The 19,606-nt window shown below is 41.7% G+C and overlaps 1 protein-coding gene across 1 annotated transcript in view; it reads right to left on the bottom strand.

Annotated features, from left to right (window-relative positions):
- Positions 1 to 19,606, bottom strand: part of IQGAP1 (IQ motif containing GTPase activating protein 1) — a 1,927,315-nt gene that overhangs the window by 1,253,368 nt on the left and 654,341 nt on the right. Inside the window, exon 12 of the mRNA XM_044076373.1 lies at positions 10,562 to 10,725. Coding sequence (XP_043932308.1) covers positions 10,562 to 10,725 — 164 coding nt within the window. The remainder of the gene's footprint in view (positions 1 to 10,561; positions 10,726 to 19,606) is intronic.

Below are 19,606 nucleotides of genomic sequence, written 5' to 3'. Positions count from 1 at the left end.
GCAAAGAGGTCCACCTTCGGGGTCCCCCACTTCTGGGTTACCAGGATAAAGGTTCTGTGTTCTAGCTGCCACTCGCATGGGTCTAGCAGGTTTCTGCTTAAGTTACCTGCCAGAGAGTTTAGGGAGCCTGGCAGGAATTGTGCTAGCAGGTGAATTTGAATGGCTGAGGCCGTGTGCCAAAGGGTCATGGCAAGCCTGCAGAGAGGATAAGAGCGAGTCCCTCCCTGTTTGTTGATATACCACATCACTGTGGTGGTGTCTGTTTTGATCAGTAGAGGCCCTGGGGTGAGTAGGGGTCTGAAAGCTGTCAGGGCATGCCGAACATCTAGCATTTCTTTTTGGTTGATGTGCAGATGCATTTGATTTGGGCTCCAATGGCCCTGAATGCACCTGCCTTCCATGTGTGCACCCCAGGTATAGTCTGATTTGTTTGTGTTGAGGGCCTGGGCAGCATGGGGTTGTGCGAAGGGAAGTCCCTTGTTGTGGTTGCATGCTGCTGCCCACCAAAGTAAATCTTTCCTTAGACAGGGTATCATAGGTATGACAGTTTCCAAGTCTTGAGAGTGCAAACACCAAGGGCTTTTTAGGTAACACTGTAGTTTCCTCACATGCAGTCTGGCATATGGAATGAGTAGAATGCAGGAGGCCATGAACCCTACAGCTTGCAGGATTTTCCTTGCGGATAACTAGGCTCTGGTGGCTAGTTGAGAGAAGTAGCCTGTTAGGTAGGCTTGTTTTTCTGGAGTAAGGAATGCCATCTGGGATGCTGTGTCCAGGCTTGCCCCCAGGAATACAATTTTTTTGTGTGGGGACTAGTTTTGATTTCTTTTCATTGACAGTATACCCCAGGGAGGTCAGTAGGTCCTTTACAAAAGTCAGGTACTGTAAAAGCTTTTCCCGTCTGCCTGAATCAAGCAATCGTCTAAGTAGGGGTAAACTTGAATATTTCTTTGTCTGCAAAAAGTAATGGCTGGAGCCAGGCATTTTGTGAAAACTCTGGGAGCAGTGGATAAGCCAAAGGGAAGCACAGAGAACTGAAAGTGCATAGATCCTGCCCTGAAATGTAGATATTTCCTGCAAGACTCCCTGATTGGGATCTGTAGGTAGGCCTATTTTAGGTCTAGGGTGGCTAATCAAGCATCCAAGGAGAGCATAGGAAGATGTTGGAGGGTGAGCATTTTGAATTTTGGTATCACCAGGAAGGTGTTTAGAATGGATATATCAAGGATTGGGCACCAGGTGACCTCTTTTCTGGGTACGAGGAAGAGTCTGGAATAGAAACCTTGGCCTATCTGGTCTGCAGGAACATGCTGTATTGCCCTCATAGAGAGCAGGGAATGGACTTGATTTTTGGCCTTTGCCCACTGGTTTGGAGGAAGATCTGGGAACCCTTTTGGGGTTGGCAGAGTGTGGAAACAAAATTTGTATCCCTGGGACACTATGTTGAGGACTTATCGGTCGTTGGTAATAGAGGCCCAGTTGTTTGCAAGGAAGGACAGTTTTCCTCCAAGGGGCATAAGCAGGTGGGCATAGGTAAAGGGTGGAGGTGTAAAGTCACTGAGTTCTTACCATAAGGGGGTGGCTTAGCACTCACTGTTTTTGAAGATGAGGCACTCCATTGCTTAGATCTCTGCATTCCCTGGGACTGCTGTCTGGGGGTTCTGCTTCCCCGGAGTCTTGGCTGGGCTGGCCAGGAGGGGGCAGGAAAGTGCTTGACGTGGCAATGCCTACTGAACCTTGGAGGCTGGACCTGTAAAAAAGTCGGTCTGCATAGATTTAGCTTTTTCTTCCATCTTTTATAAGACTTCTTCTGCCTTGGTGCCAAACAAATTGTCTTTGTTCAATGGTGTGTCCAATAATTTTGATTTGACATGGTCTGGCAAGGTCTGTTCCTTAAGCCAAGCATGCCTTCTAAGGACAGAACCAGTGACTGCTGCCCTGCAAGACGCTTCTGGGGCGTCAAAGCCACACTTCAAGGTGTGCTTAGCAACTTGGCTTGCAGAATGCATAAGCTTTTGTAATTCTTTATTTTCTGCACAAACAGGAAAGGAAGATATTTTTTGTTTGAGTCGTTCCATGGTATGCTGCTGATATTTTAGCATGTGGAACTGACAATTTAGTGCTCTAATAGCAAGAGTTGCAGAGGTGTATACTTTTTTACCCCATCTGTCTAAAGCTCGGGAATCCCTGTCTGAGGGGGTGGGATTCTTAGCTGAGGTTGCTTTAATTCCTTTAGGTCCATGGGAGATGACCTCTGGCTCAGCAGTAGGAGTTTTGAAAAGGATTTTGTGCGAGTCAGGGACTCTGTAGTACCCGTCAGGTTTCCTGGGAGCAGGAGGGAGGGTGTCAGAAGTCAAACTGGAATCCATAAAAACACCATCCACAACATCCAAGACAGGAGGAATGGCTAAAGGTCTGTGCTGTGGTAAATCTAAGAATTCCCTGAGTCTCTTTTTTGACTGAGGATAGTTCCGACATTCCCATTGGAAATGCTCCCTTAAAGTAAGTAAGGTTTCACCAAATGAAAAATCCTCGGGAGGAGAGGCAGAAGGAATGGATTCCTCTGCATCAGAATCCTCATAAGCAGAGAGGGGTTGCATGTCTTCATTGTCAGAAACCTCAGAGTCATCAGACTCCTGTTCAGATAAAACTACTGGGGACAAGTCTCTTTTCTTTTGGAAGGGGCAGCCTAGCTTCCCCTAATAAGCATAATAAGGTCTTCCATTTTAAGCATTTGAGATTGAGGCATACAGTAGGTGCCTGAGCTTGGGTCGTTGGTTTTTTAGGTGTAGTTCGTACCCTGGGCCTTAAAGTACAGTTGCGTACACTTACCATAAATGTAGATGTTCGAGTGTATTCACTGTTGCAGTCATTACATTTTGGTAATCTGCTGGCAGGTTGCCCTCAGTCAGCCTGAATAACAAAGTATTGGGTCCTGCGTCAGTTGCTGTCTCTTCTTCCATGATGAATGGAGAGTGTGTGTATATATATATATATATATATATATATATATATATACATACACATACATAAACAAACAGTAAATATATATAAATGCACCTTTCAACTTTACCTTCATCTTAAAGCAAATGCACCACAAAGGCTTTTGTGTATACTGAAGGAAAGAAAAGGTATAGAAAGGGGGATGGCGGGTGGGTAAACCAGACTGCAACAGTGAATACACTTGAACATCTACATTTATAGTAAGTATACACAACTGTACTATGTTCTTCGTGTTTCGCTGTTGCAGTCATTACATTTGGGTAGAATGCCAAAGCTATGGATGGGAGGATGGAACTAAACAGCATTAGGAACGGCTATAAGACCCTGCAGAACTGCAGTGACAAAACCTGGCCTGGATTTGGAGAAGAGAGGCAAATGATAATGCTTTGTGAAGGTATGAACAGAGCTCCAAGTAGCAGCTACCAGAATGTCTTTGGTTGGAACCCCTCTGAGAAAAGCTGCTGAAGTAGAGGCAGCCCTGGTGGAATGTGGTCTGATCTCCTTGGGCACAGGTTTACCATTGTGCAAGTAGCAGAAATGAATGCAGTGACTTATCCACTTAGAAACAGTCTGCTTTGATATAGCCTTCCCCTCTGACCCTGCAGCAAATGCTACCAGTAGTTGCTCAGACTTTCTTAGAGATTTAGTTCAGACTTTCTTAGAGATTTAGTCCTGTTTAAGTAGAATCTTAGTTGTCATAGTTGTTGTGTACATCCAATGAATGCAGAATCCACTCCCCCTTGTTCTGTGGATTTGGGTAAAATGTTGGCAGGTGAATGGTCCGGTTAAGAGCCACACTAGATACCACCTTAGGCATAAAAGAAGGAATGGTCCCGAGGGACACCCTGCCTGGGTAAAATATAATAAATATAAATATATATTATAATATAAATATAATAAAAGGCTCCACTGCCATGAGAGCCTGTAGTTCAGAAACCCTTCTTGCTGAAGTGACTGTCAAGAGAAAAGCTGTTTTCCAAGATAAAAATTTTATATCCGCAGTAGCTGCTGGTTCAAATGGAGGCAGGGTGAGTTTTTCCAGCACAAAATTGAGGTCCCATGCAGGAGTTGAAGATGATCTGGGAGGCCTTAAATTTTTGGCCCCTCTAAGATACTGTTTAAGCAGAGGATAAGAAAAGAGGGGAGGCTCTGTGTTGCAATGAGCTAAGATGGCAGCGGCATGGATTTTTATTGAAAAAAAAGATAGGCCCTTGTCAAGCATCTCAGTCAAATATTGTAAAATCCAAGGAATACTGGGCTTTGCTGTGTCTGTTCCTTGTGCTTGGTTCCAAGCACAGAATCTCTTCCATTTATCAGCATAACATTTTCTAGTACTAGGCCTTCTGGCTTCCAAAATGACATCCATCACAGATTTACTGAGAGGTGTTGTTTGAATAATTAATTGATCAGCCATGCTGCAAGATTCAGAATTTGGAGTGGAGTGTGCAGAATTTGATTGTTCTGCTGAGACAGTAGATGAGGTATTTGAGGCAAGTACCATGGAGGAAGTCGAGACATATTCCTTAGAAGTGGGTACCAGTGCTGACGAGGCCAGTCCGGAACAACTAGGATCATTTTTGGTTTTTCCTGTCTGAATTTTAGTAAGATCTTGGAGAGTAGAGGCAGAGGAGGAAAGGCAAAGACTGACAGGTTTTCCAGCTGAGGGATAGGACATCCACTTTCCATGCTTCTTTGTGATGAGTTCTTGTGCAGAATTTGTCCCAACTGATAATTTTGGGGAGAGGCAAATAGATTTATGTCTGGGCTCCCCCATTTCTGTGTTAACATGCTGAAGATTTGTGGATCCAGTTTTCATTCGTGTGGGTCCATAAGATTTCTGCTTAGGTCGTCTGCCAGAGTATTTTGTTTTCCTGGCAAGAATTTAGCTTGAACATGTATTTGGTAAGTCAAGGCTGTGTTCCACAAGGCCATGGCTAGTCTTGCAAAGGGGATAGGAAAGTGTACCCCCCTGCTTGTTTATGTAGCACATAACTGTGATGTTGTCCGTCTTTATCAGTAGTTGTCCTGGATGAAGTAAGTTCTTGAAGGCTGTCTGAGCATTCTGAACAGCTAGCATCTCTTTCTGGTTCATATGCAGATGCATTTGGTTTGGGCTCCATTTGCCCTGAATGCATCTCCCCGCCAGGTGGGCCCCCCAAGCATAGTCTGACGCATCTGTAGTTAGGGTTTAGGTGGCAGGGGGGTAGAGTGAATGACAATCCCTTGTTTTGGTGATATGTCGCTGCCCACCAAAGAAACTCCTGTTGTAGGCAGGGAAAGAGAGGAATCATTGTTTCCAGACTGTGACAATGTTGACTCCATAAAGTTTTTAGGTACCACTGAAGTTTCCTCATATGCAGTCTCGCATATGGAATTAGTAGAATGTAGGATGTCATGAACCCCACAGCCTGCATAATTTGTCTTGCAGATAACTGGGTTTTTGTTGCCATCTGTTTGAAGTATGTTGTCAGTTGCCTTTGTTTGTCTGGCGAGGTAAGCCATCTGGGCAGTTGTATTCAGGCTTGCACCCAGGAATGTAATTTGAGAGGGTACCAGTTGTGATTTCTTTTAGTTTATGGTGTACCCCAGGCATGCTAGAACCCTTTTTACAAACGCCAGATGTTGAGGAAGAGTGTCCTTGTCCTCTGCTTGAATGAGACAGTCGTCCAGATAAGGGTAAATTTGAATGATTGTCTGCAGAATGCGATTACTGGTGCCAGGCACTTTGTAAAGATCCTGGGCACAGTAAATAAGCCACAGGGCAGTGCAGACAATTGGTAATGCAAAAAACCTGCTTTGAAGCGGAAGTATCTTCTGCATGATTCCCTTATTGGGATATGCAGGCATGCCTCTTTTTAAGTCTAGAGTTACTAACCAAGCATTCCTGACTAGCATAGGCAATAGCTGTTGTAAAGTCAGCATTTTGAATTTTGGAATGTCCAGGAACATGTTCAAAATCGATAAGTCCAGTATTGGACGCCAGGAATAGTCTTTTTTGGGTACCAGGAATAGTCGAATAAAAACCCTGTCCTTTTTCCTTTTCTGGTACCGGTTGAATAGCCCCTATATCCATGAGGGACATGACTTGTTTCTGGGCCTCTGCCCACTGGTTTTGTGGCAGATCTGGCCATCCGTTTGGAATTGGCAAAGTATGGAAATGAAATCTGTACCCCTGAGATGCTATGTTTAATACCTCACTTGTCCTGGGTAATTAACTGCATGAAGTGTTAGTTTTCACCCCAAGGGGGCTGCCAAAGAATAAGTGCTTGGTGATGGTAGAGGACAGTCATTGAGACTGCTTACTGTAGGGGTTGTGCTTTGTTTTCTCCAGATTTGGAGGTGGAGGCACCCCATTACTTTGACTTGTAAGAACCCTGTGATTGGTATCTGGAGCCTTTTGAGTGCCTAGATTTTCCTTGAGTGGCACTGTTGGACACAGGAAAAGACCAAATTTTAGTAGGCCAGTGTCTACTGAACTTGGGTGGCTGCACTTGAAAGAAATCTTTTACAGTTTGCATAGCTTTAGCTTTGTCTTCCATTTTCTTTAAAACCTCTTCTGCCTTATTACCAAACAAAGTATCATACTGCAAAGGGGCATCCAACAATTTAGCTTTAACATGATCAGGCAGATTTTGCTCCTTGAACCAGGCATGCCTTCAAATCACAGATCCAGTAACGGCGGTCTTACAAGAGGTCTCCAAAGAATCAAAACCACATTGCAAAGTATACTTTCCAACCTGTTCTGCTGAATGCAATAATTCCTGTAACTCTATTTTCCACACAATCAGAAATCAACATCATTTTCTGTTTCAGTAAGTCCATAACATGCTGTTGATATTGAAGCATATGAAACTGGCAGTTTAAGGCCCTGATTGCCAAGGTTGCAGACATATAAACCTTCTTTCCCCATCTATCCAGCGCCCTGGAATCTCTATCAGAGGGGATAGGATTTTTGGCTGTAGAGGCCTTTACACCCTTGGGACCCTGAGAAATAGTCTCAGGATCAGCAGCAGGATTTTTGAATAGAAATTTGTGGGAGTCAGGAAACCTGTAATATCTGCCTGGCTTACTAGGAGCCGGAGGCAGGGAATCAGGAGCCAAGCTTGATTCCGAAAACACATCAACAATGTCTAATACAGGAGGTATTACCAAAGGCCTATGCTGAGGAAGAAGGAAATCCCTAAGCCTCTTTTTTGATTCAGAGAAGTCTTGACTCTCCCAGTGAAAATGTTCCCTTAAAGTATGCAAAGTCTCTCCAAAAGAGTAATCCTCAGGAGGAGATGCAGATGGGATGGATTCCTCTGCATCAAAATCTTCATAGGGTGGAATAGAAAATTCCTGATCAGAAGGGGAATCAGAAGAAACAGAAACCTGATCTGAAGATTCCTAATCAGTGCCTTGTCTAGGCCTCTTGGGGGGGGGGGGGTTGGGAACCCCTGTACAAGGTAATTAAATCCTCAGCCATTATGATCATCTGTTTTTAGGCATAGGGGCCTGAACACGTAGCTCATGCGTCGTTTTTTCAGACATAGAAGATGTTTTTTACCTTGTTTTTGTTGCTGGCGTCAGTTTAATATAAAAATGTTGAGGACTGAAAACACAGTCAGAAGCCGGTGCCTGCTCAGCGGCTCCGGACCCATCCAAGGGAGAGACATCCACGGGTTCAATACTCTTGAGAATCTCGCGACATACCGGACTCCAAATGGGTCTCTGTAGAGGCCTGGAACTCAAGTAGTGGGTATCGGGAACTGCGAAAACACCTCACTGAGCACCGGCGAACCGACGACTGGCTTAGGAGAAGCTTCGTCGTCGGTTTTGGACCTCGACAGTCTGTTTTTTTCTTTGCGTTTTTTGTGAACTCCGGTAGTCGGATTGCTAACCGACAACATTTCAGGATAATTAAATCTTGTACCAAAATATTTAGAAGCAAAAATATACAGACGCTTAATAGTGTGTTGGTTAAATCTAGCACAAAACCCACAGCAAGGCACGTTGTGATCTGGGCCTAAGCAAGGAATACAGTACAAATGAAAATCCTTATGAGGTATTTGCTTCCCACAAGTAATGCAATTATAAACTTTTACTGACATCAGTAAGGAGCAAGAAAAAGTTTCCCCAACGGGGTACTTAGCTTTAGTTTGAAGACTTCTGTTCTGAAACTCGAATACGAAAATTTCAGGAGTCAGCTGACTGGCACTTGCGAACTGCTTCTGCTTCGGGCACCGGGCGGCAAGAAAGACTGAATAAAATGGCATCGGCTGCATGTTTTATACCCCTGACAACCTGAAGTCATGAAAGAAGAGACAGCAACTGACGCAGGACCCAAGACTTTGTTATTCAGGCCGACTGAGGGCAACCTGCCAGCAGATTACCCAAATGTAATGACTGCAACAGTGAAACACGAAGAACATCTCAGTAGTTTTACAAAACTGAAGACACGAAAGAAGTAGTCAGTTTGTGTTGAGTATCAGTAGTGTGAAGTACTTCATCAGAAGCCGGTGCCCGCTCAGCGGCTCCGGGCCCATCCAAGGTAGAGACATACGCAGGATCCTTAGTCGAAGAAGAGGATCTGAACAGGTCTAGGTTGCGGCCTGCGAATCCACAGAAGCGGGCATCAGGGGCTGCAAAAGTTCCTCACTGAGGACAGGAGAACTGACTACTAACTTAACGGAAGCTTCATCGGCAGTTTTGGACCTGTGCGGTGTCTTGTGTCTGTCTTTATCTTTACTTTTTTTGGAAGATCGGTAGTCGGATGGGTTACCGAAGCCATCTCTGAATACAAGGAGTGAGATCGAAAATATTTAGCTATACTAAGGGCCCGATGACGTAAAGTTCTGGTGTTGAACAAAAGCGACAGCGAGGGACATTGTGGTCTGGGCCTAAACAGGTGACGCAGTAGGAATGGAAGTCTCAGTGTGGTATTTGCTTTCCACAGGTGAGACAACTGTTAACTTTTTCTTACACTGGTTATTGCAAGAAAAAAGGATCCCCAACGGGGTACTTAGCTATAGTAGACTTCAACTTCAATTCGGAAACGAAAACGCAGGTAGCAGCCGACCGGCACTCATGCAAACTGCTTCTGCTTTGGGCTCCTTGGCAAGAAAGGGGCAAGAAAAACTGATGTACTGGCGTCGGCTGGCTGATTTTATACCACTGACGGCCTGACATCAGTCCTGGAGCGACAGCAACTGACGCAGAAATACTAAGCCTCTGGTATTCGGGCTGACTGAGGCTACCCTTGGCAGGATAACCCAAGTGTGATGATTGCAACAGCGAAACACGAAGACTAAAACTAAAGAGACAAAAAAATGGATAAATTAAAAATGGAGGATGGGGTCTAATTTACAAGCTATATTAAATACTTTATAGTGTAAAAATGGAGTCTGTTGACTCATGGTTTTGCCACCATGAAATTCATTCTCTAAACCTACACCCACCACCTCACATATTATACATGTATCCCAACAGTAGACCTCTTGCAATAATTATTATAAAAACACAGAGTTGTACAGGGACTGGACATACTCTCCTAGTCCATTGTTTGATGCCACAGCTCATAGCGGAGTCATCAGAAAGTGGATATGCAATGCCATTCCCCCCTTGTAAGTACACATGGGAGAAAATTTTAGAAAAGAAAATTCAGACCAACTTCTACTAAAGTTAGAAAAGCTTAAAAGAGTTGCACTACAATCACCTGAGAAACTAGCAACGATTCAACAAGATCTTTCTTCAAAACACAGTTGCCACCTGCCCCTATTTTCGTAGAACAGTTCTGATTGGGCCAGTCATAACCTACAGAAAACAGCAATTGCCTCAACACTGGATTTTTTTAAACTTTTCCTCTAAGTCTTGAAGAAAATAAAGATATTGTACCTAAAACCCTCTTGGCAAGATATGAAAATACCTTGGTCAAATGCAAATTGGATGAAGTTTTAACTGGTCAAGTACACTATCTACAACTCTATCACTGTTCACCATGGAATAACTGCCAGTGCAGTTTGTGTGCGCCAACAGTGATTCAAAATATTTGTGGCTTTTATTTTATTTTCTCCCGAGTTGTGCACCTATGAAATTAAAACTGTGGACTTAGTTTATCTAAACTGATGGTGGATATGGGGAGGATGAGGACTCCAACATGGTCATGTTTTCTGCAAACAAAAGTTTTTTTTTTGTTCAATCAAACCTTCCAACAATCTGAGTCATCCAATGGAAGTTCCAACTGGTGTCATATCCACGTAGTAAAAATATATATTTTTTTGTTTCCTTTCTTCTTTTGTCCAGTCAAAGCTTCCACCATTCTTTTTCATCCAGTGGAAGAATAAACTGGTGCCATCTCAAAAAAAGACAGAATGGGGTCAGATTTTATAATAGTCCCCTACTTTGGGTAGCATTACATGTCCTAACCATTACATGGAGATATGAAGAGTCCTGCAATATTGCAAATTTTGTTAAGATGGCTCCAATTTGGATGTATGAGAGACACTTGCTATCCAAATGGATTTCTCAAAGACTGTACATATTGACCCTAATAGTGTCTCAGCATGAACTTGATACTAACCTCAGGACTCTGTTGTTGTAATGTGGCCAATTCTCTCTGGTAAAGTGGTGCAGCAAATGGATACACAGTTGGCAACTGGGCATCAGGATTCATGAGCTCTGTCACAGTTTCATTAGCATCTCCTTTCCTGATAGCTGCATTGATCCTATCAACTGCCTTCAGCACTGCAACAGCAAAAAAGACAGCACATGAAAAAACAGAAAATTTAACAGAATCACAGCTCCATCTACAAACACAAACTAATTTAACAAAGCATGCTTTAAGTACAGCAAACAGCTCCTTCTCTAAGAATTTCTGCACAGAAACTTAAGAGAAAAAAATATGCCAAAAATGCCACATCATATTAGTGTGCAGGGGACTTGGGCAATGACCACAGCCATTCAGAAAAAAAGTACACTTACTGTAGCCATTGTTAAATCAGTCACTACAGGCTAATGCATTCAAAAGCTCTAGTTCAGTATCTCAAAAAAGTATTCACTGCCAAGAGTGCTACATAAGCAATGACTGTTGGGAGAAGGCAATAAACCATTCTTTATAAATGTAAAATAAGTGGGTGCCTCACAGAAATGTGATACATTAGAGCTGGATGCTCTAGAAAGTGCAGTCACAATAATGTGATGATTATGAGTAGAGCACCAAGGCTGCTGCATCTTGGAAACTTACAGCTTTCTCAGAGTATTTATATATAAATAGCAATGGTGTGGAGATGCAATCCCCACTTCAAGGGGTATGCATGGGTAGGGGTAAAGCCCCTTGCCAGACATAATACTCTGTCCCCAAATATGTTATCTAGTATTCAAGTTCAAAAGAAACAGAAGTTGCATCATACAGCTGATAATCGAACTATAGCTGATTATAAGGTTGATGTGGTTTCCTTGGCTAAGACTGTTCTCTGCAAACAGCTAATTCTGGTGGTTGTGTTCCCATACCTGGCTCTAGTAATATTTTGGTTAGAGACCTTTCTGTTGTCTCGGGGAATGAGGAGGAATCTGAAAAAGACAATGGTGATTTTCTAGCTGACACCGATTCCAGTCACTTCAGAAGATGAACTTGAGCAAGTTCACTTTTCCTCAGATGATTGCTAGATTGTGATGTTTTTGCTTGGAAGCAGTTGGGATCTACCCCAGAGGTAGGCAGGGTATATGCCCAATTCTGTGGCTACCCCCCTCACTGGCCTTGGAAGATGTTTATAAAGATGCCTGTAGGTCATCAGTATCTATTCCAGCAGTAACTAAAAAAGCTCAGAGAAAAACAGGTTCTCCTTGGATACGACGGGTCTCTTTTCATTACAGTCTACCCAGCCTTCTCCTCAAATACATCACTCTTTCACTACCCCCTCTCACCCCACAGCTCTTTTCTCCAACTACAAATCCTCCCATATTAAACTACCTTTTTCTAACCATGCTTTCCTTACTGTTCCTAACACTCCAAACCCCATCACCCTTCTACTACTCCTAACAACTTTATACCATGGCAGCTCCTACACCTCCAATTAGCTTCCACTATCTACTTTTTACCATACTCCCATACAAAATCATCTCCTCCCTCGCACAAATGAATCATTTATTTTCCATCTCCTCCTCTGTTTCAGCTCAACCCTCTGCACCTTTTTAATCCTAAAATTATTTCCACTATTGATAAGACACTTACTCTTAAACAAATACTAGACCACCCAGAATACCCTAAATCCAAACCAAAAACGCACTAAAATAACTTCCTTCAATAACCTCATCTTAGCTGGAGACATTCACCCCAACCCCGGACCTAACCCACTCACAAATAACAATTACCCTCCCCCTTCCTCTAACTTTTCATCCCCCTACAATACTCAAATTTTTCACACTCAATGCCCAGTTTCTCAACAACAAAGCACATCATTTTCAAGCATGGCTAAGTCATAACCAACCTGACATATCTGAAACGTGGCTCAAACCCACATCTCTGACTCTGAAATCGAACCCTTTGATTTTACACTCTTAGATGTGACCGCCCAAGGAAAAAGGCAGAGGCATTGCATTAATCTATTCCAACCTACTTACCTTAATTCCCCTACCAAACCCCATTCCTAAATTCGCCAATGCGAAACAATCTATTAAAAATGATAGATCACAAAAGCCTCTGTATGATCGCCTTTAAATCCCACCCGGAAATAACATCTCAACCCTTGAAGACATACTCCAATGGGCCACAGCTGAAATTAACCTTGAAACTTGCATACTCGGCTATGTAAACATCAACTGGAATAAAATAATCAGTCCCATACTCTCCCTGTCCATTAACCTCTAACTTTACTCAAGTAACCCACTCCACCACCAGACTCAATAAGACAAATCCTCCATTGCAACACAGAGCCTCCCCTCTTTTCTTATCCTCCAGGATCCACTAGACTAGATCTTAGTCACCCATCCAAATAAAATTACTAACTCTGGCACCATCCCTGACTCTGTTAGTAACCACCTCCCAACTTTCATTTACCGGGCAACCACCTCCCAGCCACACCATCAATATATTCAGACCCACAACCTTAGTAAATTGGACCCCAAAACCTTTTCTATCTCAAACAAATGAACTGGAATATTCTAAAAATCCTTCCACTCGATCAAGCCATACACCACTTTAATTCTACTTTCCTAGATGCTCTAAATTCTCCACCAAGGAAAAAAAGAATAAAAACTATAACTGCCCCTTGGCTAACCAAAGAAACAAAGCAAATTAGGCATGAGAGAGACAAATCCTGGAAGCTTTACCAAAAGAATAAACTTCCCAAAACCCTTCTCCAATATATACAGCTCTGTAACTTTGCAAAAAAACAAATCTTCAAAGACAAAAAAATCCTACTACACTAACCTCCAGTCTAACCATCCCCTCAAACCCTAAGCTTTTTTGGAACTCCATAAACTCGCTCCTCAACCCAGGCTCCAAAAATAACCCCTGTCCGGACCCAAGTAAATCAGACCTTGAATTATCCTCACTATTCAACTCTCTATTTATAGAGTCAATATCTTACCTAACAAAGACTTTTCCCAACAACGATCCATCTCTCCTACATTCCACCTCATTTAAGTCCCCAAATAATTTCCCCCTACGTTTGAGCTTAAACCCGTCTCCACTAACTACATAAGACTTCAATCCAAACATAAACACTGCTCCCAATGCACCTGACATCCCCTATTCCTTTCTCAAGTCTGCTGCCTATGGTATAGCTCTCCCAATTAGTATCCTAATTAATAGATCCATAAAGGAATCATATGTCCCTAAACTCTGGCTTTCCGCCTTTATTCTTCCTCTCCACAAGGGAGGCAAAAACACTAACATTTCAAACTTCCGCCCTATAGCTCTTCTCTCGCCAATCTCCAAAATCCTAGAAAAAAAAGCATCCACCTCCAACTTATGCCTTTTCTGACTAAAAACTAACTTCTTACCCCCTACACAACATGGCTTCCGACCAAGACATAGCACCATAACAGCTCTACTCTCATTCTTAGAAACTGTCAATAAAGCCCGAACTTAGTATCCACAGTGCTCCTAGATCTCTCTCTAAAGCATTCGATACGGTTTTTCATAAGCAGCTTCTAAGCCACCTCTCAAACCTTAACCTCTCACAAAACACTCTTTCCTGGTTCTCAAGCTATCTGTCAGATAGATCTCAGGCTGTGAAATGGGAAAAAAAGGCACCTCACCTTTCATACAATTACCGGAGTACCACAGGGGTCCACCTCGGACCAATGCTGTTTAATATCTTTATTGATAACTTTCACTCTGCTATTCCTAATGCCAAAGTCATCCAATATGCAGATGACTCTACAATTGTCTGATCTGCCTCTAACCTCCCTGAACTCCTATCTAAAAGTTAGACTGCCTTCTCAACTGCTGAGATCTGGATGCGCAAAAATCACCTCTCTCTCAATGCGAACAAATCTAAAATACTACTATTTACACCCTCAAAATCCCTCTCTTTTGATAAAAATTCCTTCCAAATCCTTAGCCAAAGCAGCTCTCCAATCAAAGTTAATCCTTTTGCCAAACTACTCGGCATAACTATAGACAAACACCTCAAGTTTGACATCCATATTCAGCAAAATATAAAGAAAACCCACCAAAAACTAGGTATGCTATACAGGAATAACCACTTCCTCTCTACTTCTACCAGGCATACTCTGGCTTCCTCTTACCTCCTTCTCTCCCTTCTGTATGGTGCCTCGCTACTAAGTAACCTATCCTCTTCCATCACTTCCAAACTTGAAAGCTGTTATAACAAAATTTCAAAATTTGCCACCAAAGCCAAACATTCCACTCATCACTGTGTTACCCTCCAATCCCTCAATTGGTTAGAATTTACAAATTACTTGGACTTCCTCCAGCTCAGTACAGCACACAGACTAATATTTAATCCAACCAAATACCCCGCTCTAACATCCTTCCCTCATACACCCTAAATAGAACTCTTAGATCTGAACACCAAAACGTAATTACTGTCCACAAACGTAAACGTCCTGCCGGACGACAACTCCTTAGGTAAGAAATGGAACTCTCTCCTTTCCACACTAAGGGCAATGTCAAACACAAACAACTTCAAAACTCAGCTTTCCACCTACCTCTCCTCCAAATGGAAATGTAACTGCATTCTCCCTACCTACAAATATTTAACAAAAGCCCCTGGGAGGGTATCCTCCAGAGTTCTTAAGCACCTTACAGCTGGCTATAACCTTCTATAGCTTCATACTCTGCAAATATTGTAAATAGCTTTTGACCTTAACTGCATGAATTTGTTAAAATGTATCTACACAATATTTTTCCACTGTGGGCAATATTGCTCACGCTTTGTATTTGATATGCATTTCTACCTGCACTTTTATTTTTTATTTGACTGCTATCTTTACTGCAATCTGTTTCCTGGAGCATTTCCCCCTGGGCCTCTACTGAAAACGAGCTCTCTAGGCCCAGTGGACTACCCCAGTAATCAAACTGGAAATAAATAAATAATAAATAAATAAAAAGTTCTTGGCTTCATCTAATCCAAAGCCCCTTGATAAAGAGGGAAATGTTTGATCTTCACTGCAAAAGGATGTTTTTCTAGTAATCTAGCCTTTAAAATCCTAAATTATCAAGGGTATATGTGGAAATTTACTTTGCAGTGTTTGTACAGTTTGGATGATTTTGCTGCATCCTTACCTGCAGAACAAAAGTCTTATATGAATGAAACTGTTTCTAATTTGACTCAGGTTTTAAAACATACTTCGACAGGTGTGCTTGGATGTGCAGATACAGTCTCAAGAAATGCTGCTGCCTCTGCTGTATTACAACTGCATGCTTTGTTACATAATCAGAACTTCTGATGATTTAAAAGCTAATATTTTGAATACACCTTTAAGTTATGATCGGGCCTTGTGTTAGTTACACATATTCCCAAAGAGTGGGATGATAGAGTCAAATTAATATAGGAGATATATAGGATGCTTTATGTACCAAAGATCTCCTCAAACAAGGAGTATTCTTTCAAGGGTCAGAACAAACAAAAATTCCAGCCAAATAAAAGTTAGGGAACCAAAAGGAAATGGCAATGGGATAATTCTTTGAAACCAAACAAGAGGAAATGACTATGCTGAGTGAAATAGCACCCCGTCCTTCAATCTCTTCCTTCTTCCCCCATGCTCTCTCTAAACCCTGCTGCCTAGCCGTAAATAGTCAAAGACAAATTGGTTCCAAGAATAATTTAGAGAGCATACACTTGGCAGCAGACAGAAGAATCCTTCCCACTTTCAAGGAAAATCCTCCATCCACCAGACAGATGTTTTTTCCAGTGCTTCATCAAATATTAGAAAAGCAGGGGTCACAGAACCATTGCCCACGAGCACCACTAATTAAATGGGGGGGGCTATGCCCCTCACACTCCCCCCAACTAAATATACCAACTCCTAGATCGCTCTACATTGAAAAGGGTAATTCCTGATAATGGAAAACTTAATTTTTTCCCTGAGGAAAAAATTCAAGGACGTGGCCGTTTGCGGTTTACAGCGTTCACTGTATATGTGTTGATGCGTTTGGCCCAGAACTTACAGCACTGATACTAATAACGAAGCTGTTTCATCAGCCAGCAATTTGGCACCCAAGAGTAAATTGAATACCAACATAATAACTCCATCTTCACGAGGTGTTTCGTCTCCATCCACTTCCAACTTATTGGGAAATAAAGAACCTGTGTCAGCAACACAAACTGATACTGGTGGCCTTGTTGATTCCATGGGTGTTGATACCCCCCCACCCAATCAATTAGCTCTTTTAGACAAGCAAGTTGCTTCTGTACTTGGGGCCATACCTAAGGTCCCCACCAATGACAATGCTCGTTTTTTACCTTATCCAGTCAAGCAAAATTACCAAAACAGGGGGCATTCGAACAGCAGAGGCCCAAGAAAAAGAAAACCATCAGGGGTAAGATTCGGACAGACAAGGAGAACAAGGCATTGACTGACCTGGTTTTTAATTTTTCTGACATTACATTGGATAGCACACAAATTAACCTTTTGAACAAAGGCCTTAACTTCATTCCAGCTTGCTCTGGTGTTTTGAGTGAAACACTCATTGACTTAAGACTCTTTTGTCGTATGCTTTCCTTGAAACTATTTTTCAAAGATCAACCACAAGTCAATATGATTGATAGAAAGTTAATTCAGTTTAAACGTAAGAGTAATTTCATGCCAATTATGCCTAGTCATGTAGAGTGTTTTTTAAGGCTTTGTGAGACCGATTTCTACAACCTTTTTTCAAACAACAATAAGGTAATATATTACAATTTAACTGCACTTGAACACAAATCTCTCAATGACCTTAAACATAGAAAAGATATAACTATTAAACCTGCCGATAAAGGCGGTGGGGAAGTTGTACTGAATACATTAGATTATACAGCTAATATGCTTTCTATGCTTACTGATCAGGATACATATAAGGAAATCCATATTAATGAGGTCAACAATATTATTCATAATATTCATGACATTCTGTATGACTTAGTTATGTGTAGGCAGATCAGTAAAGAGATTTATGAATTTTTCTATATTGAACATCCAGTCCTACCCATCATAAAGGGATTGCCCAAGATCCACAAGAATGTAGTCACCATACCAATGAGACCAATTGTATCTGGGGAAAACTGGGCTACTTACAACATCTCCACCTTTATTGAGCATCTATTAAAACCTATAGTTGAGTCATTTCCATCCATATTGAGAGATACTTATCAGTTGTTGGAGCATCTAAGCAATATAACATTAAACACTGATCAACATGGATATCTTTTCATCACCTTAGACGTTAAGAACCTATTCACCTGTATACCTAATGATATAGGTATACAATCCATTCGTGAGATACTTACAAGTGACTCATCATACAGTAGTGACAGGAATATTCTTATCTGCCAACTACTAGACTTGGTACTTAACAACAACGTCTTTGTGTTCGGTGAGAAATGTTATCTGCAGCAGTGGGGTGTTGCCATGGGCACACCCTGCCCTAATTCATATGCTAACCTAGTGGTTCCAGATTGGGAAAAGAATTATGTATTCACTCACCCTATGTTTAACAGGGTGAAGGTGTACAAACGCTTTGTAGATGATATCCTAATTATTTGGGAAGGTACACAGACAGAGTTCAATCTATTCTGGTCAAGCATAGAATCCACCACCCCCTTCCTTTCATTCACTCAAGAAAGTTCTGAAACATCCATTTCTTTCTTAGATGTGTTGCTTAAGATTAATGATTGTGGACAGGTTACATCTTCCCTATACAGGAAATCAGTTTGGAAAAACACTATACTCAAGTATGACAGCATGCATCCCAGATTTATATTCTCTGGCATTATTACAAGCTAATTCATGAGGATCAAGAGACTCTGCAAAGAACAGCATTCACTATCAGCAGAAGCTGATTTGATGGAAACCTTGTTCAAAGACAGAGGCTATAACTTGAATATGGTGAAGGACATTAGATCTATGGCATTGGGTTCTGGGTTACCTGAAACTCTTAATGCTAACACCAACTATAAATATAAAAAATATAGAACTCAGTTCGATACGCATAACCCGGGCAGACTACTTAAATATACAGTTAAGTATACGAGTGATGTGAAGAGTATTCAAGGGGTGATCTCTCGTAACTGGAATGTCCTTACCATGGATGGTGCAACCAGAGAACTGGTAGGGGAAAGACCTAGATTTCTATACAGAAACTGTAGCAACCTAAAAAGGATTCTATGCAATGATTCACTGTCCAATATAACAGTCATTGCCTCTAGTAGGCTTAATCAAGGAACTTACCCATGCAATAATTGCAATAGATGTGGTCACATCACTACCATCCAGGAATATCATCCCAACATGAATTATAGTTTTATTCCTAGGTTTATTGCTACATGTGACACAAAGAATGCAATATATCTTGCCAACTGCTCAGGCTGTACAGCGTTTTATGTAGGCTTAACAAAAATAAAACTTAATGACAGGATTTACAATCACCTATATGACATCAGAAAGGGCAATGAGAACAATGCTCTGGCCAAACACATAATGGAATACCCTATACATCTTTCTTTCCAGTTTCGAGTGTTAGAAGTAGTAGCCCTGAATTTGAGGGGTGGTGATGATGCAAATAGGCTGGCTAAGGCTGAATTAAGTTGGATATTGAAACTAGGGGCACATTTACCTCCGGGTCTTAATAACTCTATCTCCATTAAGCCCCTACTTGAATGCACTAGAATATATTAATAGATAATGATAGATCTATTTTTAAGCATATTCATGTCCATTGGACTGTTATATATAGTTTTGATATATATACTGTCAGCACGTTGCATTGTTCTCATTTATATTTCCATTATGCAGCCAGAATATGTTGAATATGAATATTTACAATCTTAATAGTACACATAATGGTTAATATTTTGGACAGTTAAGATTTCTCTTATACTAAGTCCCATATAGTTTTATAGGCACGATAACATGAGCTTTGAAGTCCATAAGATGATAATTGTGGCTTCAATTTCTCTAT

This window comes from Protopterus annectens, chromosome 7.part0, assembly GCF_019279795.1.
Source record: "Protopterus annectens isolate FY-2018-M chromosome 7.part0, PAN1.0, whole genome shotgun sequence".
Classification (NCBI taxonomy): Eukaryota; Metazoa; Chordata; order Ceratodontiformes; family Protopteridae; genus Protopterus; species Protopterus annectens.
Note: the sequence above shows the minus strand (reverse complement) of the source record. Positions and strands in the feature narration are given on the sequence as shown.